Source organism: Centruroides sculpturatus, unplaced genomic scaffold, assembly GCF_000671375.1.
Source record: "Centruroides sculpturatus isolate CEXI.00-Female unplaced genomic scaffold, Cexi_2.0 scaffold247, whole genome shotgun sequence".
In the NCBI taxonomy this organism is placed as follows: Eukaryota; Metazoa; Arthropoda; class Arachnida; order Scorpiones; family Buthidae; genus Centruroides; species Centruroides sculpturatus.
In genome coordinates this window covers 79,130-91,522 of record NW_019384615.1, presented here as the reverse complement: position 1 = coordinate 91,522, position 12,393 = coordinate 79,130, and the positions used below count along the sequence as shown (strand labels likewise).

General features: G+C 30.2%; 3 protein-coding genes across 3 annotated transcripts in view; all 3 read right to left on the bottom strand.

Moving 5' to 3' along the window:
• LOC111625364 (translation machinery-associated protein 16-like) overlaps positions 1–5,106 on the bottom strand; it is an 11,108-nt gene extending 6,002 nt beyond the window's left edge. The window contains exons 1-2 of the mRNA XM_023368502.1: positions 4,732–5,106; positions 3,029–3,128 (exon numbers count right to left, since the gene is read on the bottom strand). Coding sequence (XP_023224270.1) covers positions 3,029–3,031 — 3 coding nt within the window. The 5' untranslated portion in view covers positions 3,032–3,128; positions 4,732–5,106. The remainder of the gene's footprint in view (positions 1–3,028; positions 3,129–4,731) is intronic.
• Positions 5,107–5,191: 85 nt separating this feature from the next.
• LOC111625359 lies at positions 5,192–9,044 on the bottom strand. Its single transcript, XM_023368497.1, has 4 exons — positions 7,940–9,044; positions 6,274–6,387; positions 6,113–6,198; positions 5,192–6,033 (listed from the first exon to the last, which is right to left on the bottom strand). Exons 3-4 carry the CDS (start codon positions 6,171–6,173, stop codon positions 5,429–5,431), a joined length of 666 nt encoding a protein of 221 aa, XP_023224265.1. The 5' UTR covers positions 6,174–6,198; positions 6,274–6,387; positions 7,940–9,044; the 3' UTR covers positions 5,192–5,428.
• An 89-nt stretch (positions 9,045–9,133) lies between these two features.
• Positions 9,134–12,393, bottom strand: LOC111625358 (cytochrome P450 3A41-like). Its single transcript, XM_023368496.1, has 13 exons — positions 12,251–12,393; positions 11,856–11,952; positions 11,735–11,784; positions 11,204–11,300; positions 11,001–11,129; positions 10,683–10,914; positions 10,467–10,606; positions 10,269–10,387; positions 10,074–10,182; positions 9,878–9,966; positions 9,649–9,789; positions 9,384–9,537; positions 9,134–9,308 (listed from the first exon to the last, which is right to left on the bottom strand). Exons 1-13 carry the CDS (start codon positions 12,310–12,312, stop codon positions 9,219–9,221), a joined length of 1,509 nt encoding a protein of 502 aa, XP_023224264.1. The 5' UTR covers positions 12,313–12,393; the 3' UTR covers positions 9,134–9,218.

Here is a 12,393-nt window from a genome sequence, read left to right as displayed (position 1 = left end):
TATTGGTTCGATTATAGAACGATTGTAAACGTTCCGGAAAATTGATCAAATTGAAAATAGTTCGTTTGATTCTCGGCAATTCTCTTCAGCGGTAGGTGTTATATAGACCTAACTATTACTATGGTTATTGAAATATTGAATGTAAATGGGGTTTGCTTGCAAAACATCCGTGGACGAAGTCGCAGGTAACAGCTAGTTTACAAATATAAACACTATAATAGTTAAAAACCATTAAATATAAGTAATGTATTATTTATAGCGAAAACAGTTTTAATCAAAGTACAGAAAACACAATATACCATGTTATAATAATTAGAAATATGGAATTATATACAGTAGTACCTTAGGATACAAAATTAATCTGTTCCTAAACTGAGATCATATCATGAAAATGTCGTAAGGTGAATCATTTTCCACATATGATTACATGTAAAAGCAAATAATTCGTTCCAACATGAAAAACACACTCAAATTAAAGCTAAGTAGTACATTGAAAAAAAAAAAACTTTAGTAAGGAAAACACTGAAAAATGCATTTTGTAGTTGTAAATGTATAAATAACCATAATAGAATAATAATTGATTAAAAACATGTAGTTTTATTTGTACTTTACCTTTCAGGATAAATGACAGTGGAGGTGTAAATTGGTGGCAGTGGAGAGGGAGAAGGGAAATGATACTAAAACTTAACTTACATAACATAATGTAACAATAACTTAAAATTAATGTAACACTAATTTTTTTTATCTTTTCTGTTTTATATTTTTTAAAAAATTTTTTATTCACTGTAATAAGNCTTTGCCTACTTTTTAAAATGTTTCTAAAATGACTTAGGCAAATGTCATTAAACTGAGCAGCAATACGGCCAGTGTGAACCTTTTCAGGATGTTTCTTTTCAATAAAATCAGTCACTTTCTGATATTACCTCAAGACTTTCTTTATCGAGTGAGATCCTTCCATGACAAAGCAAACACGTGAACTGAGACCAATGAACAGAAGGAACACGTGATCATGGCAGTGGTGCTGCAAACTAATGTAATGTCGTATGGTGAGTTTTTGTTCATACCGTGGAGCAAAAATATGTTCAAATTTCATGTCGTATCCTGAAAATTTTGTATGCCTGAAACATTTGTATCCTGAGGTACTACTGTAATAAGAAGTTCTTGGCCAAAAAAATTGCATAATTTATGTAACACATTTTAAACAATCAAAATTAGGTTTTGGTAGATTGTTTGGAATTAAGAATGTCAAATACTTGGAATTTTTAATCTGATTATTTACTTAGTTGATTAGTTTTTGCCAAATAACTTAAACCAGTTATTTGGCAAAAACTAATCAACTAACTGGATACATTTTTAAAACAGGAAATAGTGCAATAAAATACTGTTAACTATAAAAATATTTTAATTAATAACTTAAATTATATAAACATCAAATTTGGCAATTAACACATTTATATGTAAATATTAATAATATTTCATGTAAATATTAATAATATTTAATGTAAATATTAATAATATTAATAATCAGTATTCAATCATGTTTATTGATGATTCAAAAATTATAGTTCAAGTTCACAACTGCATCTATATGCTTGGAACTGATTATTTCTAATTATTGTTTATACAATGGAAAGAAAAATTTCATTGAATATAGAAATTGGTTTTATTGTTAATACAGTACAATAAAGATTTTATAAATGTTTTGTGCATTTTTCTATGCTCTCAGAGAATTTCATTTTGTTTTGAATGTTGTCAGGTTTGAAACAGGTAATGAATATAAAACATCAATAATTACTCTTAATTTGTCAACAGGCATCTAGTCAATAGCAGTGAGTATTCCATCAAATAACAGAATATATGCTAATAGAAAATTATATTGTCAAAAACAATAATTTTGTCAATTATAGCGTGTATTGATTTTAGATAAAAATTCAAAGGTAATATTGCACTGAAAAAGTAAATAACTGGACATAAATAACCAGCTAACCAGTTTCGGTTATAAACAATATTACATTCCTAGTTTAGAATATGGTAAAAAACATTTAATAGTTAATGTTTCTAGTTTTTTTTTTTCAACTTTATGCATCCACGATATGTCAGAAGGGCTTGAAAATAGTTGGATGTTGATGACATCAAGTATTCACTTCAAGAAAGCATAGAATTACTCATTTTTAAATTTTGATTGAAAACTTAGGGAATTTGGAATTTTAAGAACTTTTGAAGAGATTTTCTGACAATCTCTGGAAAATTAATTCACAACTTTTCTTAGAGAAATATTATATTTTGTTAAAATCGCTAATTTTCTTTTAATTATAAAAATATTTTATATTCTGTTTCACATAAGAGAAACTGCAGGAACTAACAATTCCTCAAATTTTTCATCCAAATAATCTAATTACATTTGATTAAAACTGGGAGAGTATTATTCTTCTGAAGAATTTCTTTAGTTGTTAGTTATTTAAATGCTGGTTTAGGAATCTTTTCTAATCTTTCTCTTTAACCAGGTTAAACCTGTATTTTTAATCTTTATTTTTGTCATCATTAAACGATGAAAATCAAGAACTGGTAAAGTACCATAAGTTATAATGAAATTTACTATTTAAAAATTATAATACAATAGAAGTTCGTTAAGCCTGTTGATCGAGGAAGGGTTTTAAATTAATCCAGCATCTAAAGATACAAGAGTGATGCCGGAATACTAGACAATTTTGAATTTTATTGTCCTGTAGTTATATATTTGTATTGATATATCCTGGATACCAAAATATTTCTAAAATCTACAAAAATTGATCTAGTACGATTAGATTTTTTTAAAAATTTGTAATATTACTAAAACTAATAATTATTCATCTTAATAGCAAATTTATACTCTTTCTGATATCCTTGCCGATAAACATTCATTTTTTCCTCCCCTGTCTATTTTTATGAAATTGTGATCCAAAATATAATATAATTACAAATACTATAAATAAAGCAAATTTAATATTGTAACTTCAATTAATCATAACTAACAAAAACAATAATTTACCATCTTCTAAACGCAATCAAAATACGAACACGTGGTTACCATAAGACATCACACATTTGAACACGTCCTCTGGTGTCAATTTCTTAACCATATTTTTAATCTGTAATTTTTAAAACTGTTTATCTTAAACTATTTAAGTTATTAATATTTAAAAAAAATTCGTTAATTTAAAAATATTTCTAGCTAAAGTATGTTATTTCATATGAGAGGTATTTCAATCTAAAATAAATTGAAAAACTAAGATAATTTATTTTTAAAGTTATGAACATTGTAAAAATATTTATATAAATTATTATACCGCATTACGAAGGTATAAATTTCGGAGAAAAGGTGACCAGCCAGAATCTCCATATTAGAGAAGAAAGAAAGAAAGAAAGAAAGAAAGAAAGAAGGTATAAATTATCAAATCAAAGCCAAACCATTTTGGCCGAATGGCCAAGGCGCTTGTTATACGCCTTAAGCACCTAGACCTAGCGGCTGGATGGCCGAGCTGTCAAAGTGGCAGTCCACCGCGCTGGGGACCCAGAATCTGATCCGGACTAATAGAAAAATCCCCAGGATTATGTGTCGGGGTCCCGTCCCTCACTACCCGGCCGCACCCATAATGGGCTTGTTAAAAGTCTTAGTGCCCACAGGACGAAAAGAGTTTTAAAAAAGTACTTAGACCATCTTGGCCAGCTCGGGAGATGCTTGAGATCAAATCCGAACGATTCAGCAAAAAATTTTTTATTGATGGTCTATCGCAGATATGTTGGACCTCGTTTCTTCCACCGCCCCGCTGTGTGCCTGGCCGCCTCCTTAATAGTATAAAACACCCTGTAGAGCTCTCATGACAATGAGTAAGAAATTAAAAGCTATGGCATTGTATGACAGTTATTTGAGTAAAAAATTAGCGATTATCTGTAATTTCTATTTAAAAATTATGAAAGAGCGTCTATAAATAATAGGAGACATCGCATAAAAGCACATCATGATGATATTGGCTCATTAAGCCTATTTTGTTAACGAATTTTGAATAAAATATTTACTATTGTAGTCTTTCATACTTTAATTTAACTAAGGCTGCGTACATACTAGGCGTTTTTAAACGCGCGTTTTAAAGTACCAAGAGTTCTGCATAGGCATACACACTCAAACGCGCACTTTCGGCCAAGCGCTCGTCAAACGCGCATTTATAGATTTTTCTTAAAACGCGCGTTTTGCGGGCATTAGCCGAGCGCTTTGAGATATATGTGCTGCCATGTTACNGCGCAAGATTACTTAAGAGAACTAATCACACATGAATGCACGATATACAGGCTTTATTGTCTGTATATCTATCTCAATGTAAAACTTCCTTTTACTAACTTTTTACCTTTTACGGTTTTAATAGAAGTTTATTATACTCTCCTTTTATAATTTACAGCTACTTTATAGTCATTAGAATCCAGTTGTCACTATTATAACTTTACACATAACTTCTACTATCCAGATTGATAAAGAGGATTGACGAGAGGCTTATAGTCCGAAATACATTTACTTCACAATTAATAAAGCCTGTATCTATCTCTATTGTGTTCCTGTGTGATTAGTTCTGTTATCCATATGTGAGTTTGCCGACTTTCAGGGGGGAAATCAGTTAATCTCGCGTCAGGAAAGGGTATAGGGGCAGAGATGACACGTGTCTTTTCAAAACCGTTTATTATAATAGATAATTGGCTTACACGTATGGTGACAGGAAGTTGGTCGTCCGGAGGTTATTCGAGTATCCATCACAGTTCGTGCGTAAGGAGTTCGATACATCGGTTGTTCTTGCTCTGAGGGTTCGTTGATGGTCCCGAGGCAGAGACGATGATGGTAAAGTGGCCGGTCGAGTTGCGTGCACGTCGAAGTTGGGATGCGACGGGATAGTCCAAGGTGAAAGCGACACAGATTTATCGCGCGTTTGGATTGGCGAAGAACTGCTTTTCGACCTTAAAATTTAAGGTTTTTATAGTTTTTCTCCCTCGAATCTCACTTTTTGATTGGTCCTAGTCTCGCTTTCCGATTGGTCTCTCTTCTGTCTCCAGGTGAAAACCGAGATCGGTTCGGGTCGCGAGAAAGGTCCGTTTCGGAAAGACTACTTGACACCAACCTTCGACTCTGACCGGGAGAACAGTATTTTGTTAATAATTTAGATTATATTGAATATTTGTAAACACCGTAATAAATGAGTGCTTGTCGAATATATGTTTAATATTTCTTATGTACCGTGCATACGCTTTTATGTTAAAGAAGAGAATTATTTATTATGGTATTTGATATATGATTTTATTTAATATTGATTTTTAATAACGTAAATAGATGTATTATTGAAATTTGTATAATTACGAAATACATGAGAATTTATTCAAATTAATTAAAATTCTAAAACTATATTTACTAGTGATGCAATATTCTGGGCTCTATCTTGGTTTCGGAAAGTTTATTCTGAAGTAATTTAGAGATTCCATTTTCAATGCCCTCTATCACCATTTTCTTAGAATAATTAAACATAACATTTGCTATATATGTCATTATCCAGTTTAATGTAGCTGTGGTGCCTTTAACATTAGTAACTACAAATCCACCAAAATATAATACTTTGAATTTTTCTAAAATCCCAATTCCGTCTACATCTAATGAGGAAACAACTACAACACAATCGACAATAACATGATCTATCTTACCCTCGGCTGTACCACCACCCCACACAGGATAACCCAGTACCTGACCTTTAGCTTTATAATCCATTTGAAATATTATTCTGTCCACACCCAATAAACAACTTATATATATATTATCTTGATCGATTGATATTCGGCTGTCGCCCAATCTCGTAAGGTAAGAAAGTCCTTTCACGTAAATATTTCTTCCTTCGAATGTTGTTTCGTAGACGTCTGGAATGTGAATAGGTTCAACTTCCGTCGCTATAATCGGATCGTTTCTTAAATTTTCTAGCAACTGATCGATATATACATTTGCTTCTGCAATTTTTTCATCAATAACTATATTAAAAAATAGAATATTATATCACTTTTTCTGAAAAAAATATTTATAAAATATTATAATACGGTATCGTACTACCTCCAATCGCCGTCTTTGTCAGTAGAAGAAGGAAAATGTAGGAATAATTGGGTCTTCGCATATTTTAAATGTTTAATATAATTATACTAAAAAATAAATTACGGTCAGTATTAAACTGTCAAATTAATTAAAAGTTTTGAAAATATTACCTTATTACTTACTCGTTGTGAGGAATCGCTTACAATAATGCTTATTGGAAAAGCAGTATTCATATGCAATTAGTTACGACTGTTTACCAAGGTCAAGGAAATAGAGAACAATAGAATGTACTGTACCTGGAAATGGATTGTAGTAAATATCAAAATTAGTAATAAAGAACATCTTTTTAAACGTATTTCTTACTTTACAAAATACTAATAACAATCGAGACTCAAATCGAGTTTCGATTTTTGTCTCTTTCAGCAGTGTGAGACTGTTTAATCATACTCGTTATGGATTCGGCTAGGCCCACAATGGGGCTAAGTGACGAGGGACAAGGACCGACTTATCTGGGACAGACAACCAAAACCGTGGAGGGTTTGTATGGGGTGTAGAATAGAATGAGCCTCTTTTAGCCTTATACTTTTGGAACGAACCGAATAAATTACGTATAATGCTTCTTTATTAACCAAAAGTAGTTTTAAAAACTTTATTTTCTGTTAGTAAAAATAACGGTAATTTTATAGGGTTAGGGATCACTTTGAGCCCCTACGTTTTCTTAGGATCTGGGAAAGAATCACAGCTTCCCAGCTTAATCAATCGTTAATAAATATCATTAGAATTAAATATTATAAGTTTACCTAACATTTAAATAAGTAAACAATTATAAAATTGACAACAATTAATTATTAAACGTCATACAATTTAATATAATTTCGAAGTTTTACTTGTTCCTATTGAAACTCTATGAGAGGAAATTGTTAGTAAATTGGTAAGAACAATTTCTATTCAAGCATTTCAAGTTCAAGGAAAAGTAATTGTGTTTAACTGTCTAAGATTTTTATGAATTACTTAAAATTTCCCTTTTATTTCACCATTTCGAATAAAATTATGACAATTAATCTAAAAATACAATACAGTAAAACCTGTGTAAACCCGAATATATGGGTATTTTTTCGTTTAGGCAGGTTTCGTTTTATTCAGTTTCCGTTTTGGACAGGTTTTACTGTATCGTTAAAGTAATAAGTCAATAAGTAATACTTGTCTTAGTTTATGAGAGAAATTTCATGTTTCGTTCTATTTACAATTTCATTTTAATTTTTAATGATATTTTTGTACCATATAAATTGCCCAGAAGTTGTTTATAACACAGAACTTATCTTCAGCATTTTAAATAGTTATTATTATAAAAATTTTTTCGGAACAGACTACCTACCACCAATAGTTAGAAGTAGCGCAAGATTACTTAAGAGAACTAATCACACATGAATGCACGATATACAGGCTTTATTGTCTGTATATCTATCTCAATGTAAAACTTCCTTTTACTAACTTTTTACCTTTTACGGTTTTAATAGAAGTTTATTATACTCTCCTTTTATAATTTACAGCTACTTTATAGTCATTAGAATCCAGTTGTCACTATTATAACTTTACACATAACTTCTACTATCCAGATTGATAAAGAGGACTGACGAGAGGCTTATAGTCCGAAATACATTTACTTCACAATTAATAAAGCCTGTATCTATCTCTATTGTGTTCCTGTGTGATTAGTTCTGTTATCCATATGTGAGTTTGCCGACTTTCAGGGGGGAAATCAGTTAATCTCGCGTCAGGAAAGGGTATAGGGGCAGAGATGACACGTGTCTTTTCAAAACCGTTTATTATAATAGATAATTGGCTTACACGTATGGTGACAGGAAGTTGGTCGTCCGGAGGTTATTCGAGTATCCATCACAGTTCGTGCGTAAGGAGTTCGATACATCGGTTGTTCTTGCTCTGAGGGTTCGTTGATGGTCCCGAGGCAGAGACGATGATGGTAAAGTGGCCGGTCGAGTTGCGTGCACGTCGAAGTTGGGATGCGACGGGATAGTCCAAGGTGAAAGCGACACAGATTTATCGCGCGTTTGGATTGGCGAAGAACTGCTTTTCGACCTTAAAATTTAAGGTTTTTATAGTTTTTCTCCCTCGAATCTCACTTTTTGATTGGTCCTAGTCTCGCTTTCCGATTGGTCTCTCTTCTGTCTCCAGGTGAAAACCGAGATCGGTTCGGGTCGCGAGAAAGGTCCGTTTCGGAAAGACTACTTGACACCAACCTTCGACTCTGACCGGGAGATGTTGATGAAACTATGAAACCTGCACTCGTATTTTACTCAATTATTGTCTCTTCTCTGACGTTTTAGAATTTCAACGATCTAGCGCGATGTCTTTTGACCGTCAATCCTTCCCCCTTTTCCCGATTTTCTAATTTAGATCGATTGTATACGAGCACTCGTGTCAAAGTTCCATCTCTTGGGTCGGTATTTATCTATGATCCGGGAAACAATAGTTCCGGGAAGGAATCTGAAGTTTAGACAGGATATTTAAAACATTTGGCGCATAATGGAGGCGCATTAGTTATATCATTGCAGCAAAAGGTATAAAATATTTTAATTTATTCGTATAAATCGTCATCTTTAAATCCCGATTATCATTCAATGCTAGATATAAATTCATACGATGATTCATAAGGTCATAAGCAAAAAAAAAAGAAGAAAAGTTAAACTTCTTTCAGGGGCCCTTTAGGCGCTGGACCCTGGGCAAGTGCCCCAATTTCCCGGCTGTAACGGCGGTACTGCTTCTAATGACATGAAAACGAGAACAAGGGCACTCAAATACAAGTAAAATATGAATGATAAGCAATAAAATTTAAAAAATTAAGGTATAAACTTTGTGTTTAATTAATGAAAAGATTTGAAAACTCAGTTTTAGTTCAAAGTTGTAAGCATATCTGTTCAAAGTTGTGTCATATGCAGGTTTTGAATCTGTATCAAAGAATAAAACAAATTTTTATATTTATAAGATATTTTCAATCACATGTACACAAATAGAAAGCATAAAGACAATTATAAAACTTAAAATTTTAATGTTTAATTCCAATTTCAGCTAAAGGATTTCCAAATTTTGCATCTAGATAATAACTTCCCTATGAAGCTGCATTACTGTATGGTATTGCCCTCATCATTATACCATTTTTAGGACGAGTCATAAATAAAGTATGTTCCAATTCCAATTCCTATTAAAGAAAATATTAAAATTGAATAAACAAGAATTTTAAATATTCGAAAATTATGATTGAATGAAAAAGTACCGAATCTCCGTGTGGTTCTAATTTGAAGGATCTAATAAGATTTGCTAGAATCAATTTCATGATTGTTTGGGCCAATCTCACCCCTATACAAATCCTAGGTCCCGCGCCAAATGGTTGGTAAATAAATGGATCGATGTGATTCTTCGGCGAAAATCTTTAAAATTGAAAACAAGAGCTTCTAAGAATTTTAATTTATTTGCAGCATATTAATCATCGCATTTATTTTAATAATTTAGTTATATTTTATTTCAATATAAAATGTCACCTTTCGGGATCAAATTTCTCCGGATCTTTCCAGTAATTAGAGTCTTTTTGAAGGATAGGCACAGGAACAAGTACAACGGCTCCTTTTGGAATGGTCACATCTTTATATCGAAAATCTTCCTTACATATTCTATTTATCGCACTGAAAAAGCAAAAATTAAATTCAAGAACATAATTTATATAACCATAATAACATAAATAATAATAATAATAATAAAAATGCAACTTACACTATTGGCAATGGTGTTAAACGAAGTGTTTCCGATAAGACTTGATCCAAGTATTTTAATTTGACTAAATCTGTATATTGGATAGCTTCCTATTAAAGTTTTATTAAATATAATAAGTAACCCAAAAGTAATTAACAAATAAACAATATTTAATTTATATTTATTCAGAAAAATAACTAAAAAATGTTATAATTACGTGATTTTTAATGTTATCATTTATTTCTTGTAAAGCTTTATCTTGGGCTTCGGGATGATGAGCAAGATAATATGTACTCCATCCTAATGTATTGCTAGTATTATCATAACTAGAAAATTCAAATTTAAAGAAAACAAAAAACATTATATATTTAATAAATAATGTTTTTGAATTTAAATAAAATATAAAAATCACCTGGCTACTATAAAAATGGTGGCATTAGCACTAACTTCGTCGACACTAAGTTTTTTCGCTTCATATTCCGAATCGCCTTCGGCATCTATCATAGTCTGTAGCAGATCTGGTGGATGATACTAAATAAATATTACATAACGTGTTTTCTTAAATTTGGTCAAATTTAAATTAAGTTTTTAATAAATATATATACAATACCTCGGATTTTTTTCGAGAGTTGATTATTTGTTTACATGTATCGAAAACAACACTCACAGCTGGAAGGTTTAACATGTTTTTAATGGCGTCTTTAAACTGTCTTAAATACATTGGAATAGGTTCAAATTCCGGGAAACAAACTATCAGATTAGAGTTAATTAAGTAAATATGATTAAAAGTAATTTTATAGAATTGTATTTAAATAAAATAACATACTTGATATGGTACACAAAATATCAGTAGAATCAACTTCGAAGATAGTGTGTGCGGATTGAATGAACTTACTCGTTTCGTTATTTTGCACGTCAGTTTTAATGCCAAATGCTGAACTACAAATAACATCAAATGTTAATTTTTTAAAATATTCAAGAATGTCAAAAGGTTTTCCATTTAGTTTTTCAATTTTCTTCAGAAATATATTTATTGGATCCTCCATTAAAGTGCTCATCTGAAAAATTAAAAAAAGTTTATTATATAACAGAAAGTAAACATGTCTAAACATATTAATCTTCTTTTAATATTCTGAATAATTGCCATTTTAATTTTTCCGGAACTGAACGAGGTACTAAGGATACTTCTCGTGTTTTTCCATTTTTCATCGTGTTGTAATTCCATAAAATGAGTATACAATTTATGAGGAATTCCCGAATCAGGAAGTACTAACTAAAAGTAAAAATAAATAAATTTAATTTCAAGTTTATGAATAATAAGTATTGATTTAAATATTAAATATTTACATCTTTATTTGCAAAATTTTTGAATTCTTTTACTTGTAAAATTTTTATCAGTTCCAAGTCATTGCAGACTAGATAAGGCTTGGCTCCGAAGAAAAATCTAAAATATATTTATAATCAGACATAATTACATTTCCAGTAAATATATATAGGATATATTTATATGCTTTACTGTAAATTTTTACGCTTTAATAAATAAGTAACTATTGATAATTTTTTTCTCTTTAGACACCAAAATGTAACAATTAATGAATTGATTTATAAATAATTAAAGGAAACATCTCATTAGAATTTATAGATCTTAATTCAAGAAATTCAACATTTTTGAATAATATTTTAAATATTGTAACATTATCGACAGGTCTTATCTATCATAACCAGAAAAATGTAAATTGAGAATAAGTACAGTAAAATAATATTGAGATTAGAAAAGTTTTATATTTACAATAAAAGTAATTTTTAATCATTTATACCTGAGTTATAAATGATAATTATAAATAAATAATTTCTTTGTTTGCAATAAAATAATATTACCCAAATATATTTCCATATTGTTGCAACCATTCGTCTATACATTTGTTTCTCTATATGAAATAAATAAAAAAGAATATGTAAAAACGTTCTGTGTTTGCAATATATTGAGTTTTGGTTGTACCTTTTCGTGAAATTCATTCATATTTCCAGTAATGAAATTAGGTTTCGGACCCGGAATGCCATATCTTTGGAATAAATTCATTTTCCCCTTTCTCCATCTGTATAAAATATGAGTTTATTATTGTATATTTTTATTAATTAAAATCATAAAGAAGAAACTATATTTTATAATAGTAAGATGAATTATACAACCTATAAAGGAATGATAATGAATATAATTACTAAATTCATGAATGAACTATTCACAAACACTAACAAAACTTCGTTATACTTAACATTCTCCCGTTATTTATTTTACATAGGAGGCAACCTAAACTATTTTACATTTTAAATTAAAAATTAAAACTTTAAATTGTTTATTATTTAAATTTAATTTTAGAATTATTGAATTCTTACCTTATCCATGAAAAAATTATACAAACGACAATAGATAAAAGCAGAAGAGCATTAAAATACATTTTTCTTTTAAGGTAACGAATAAAACCTTGTCCACATTCAAAGAAACACGTAACGATTGATAAATATTTCAAGGTTATACA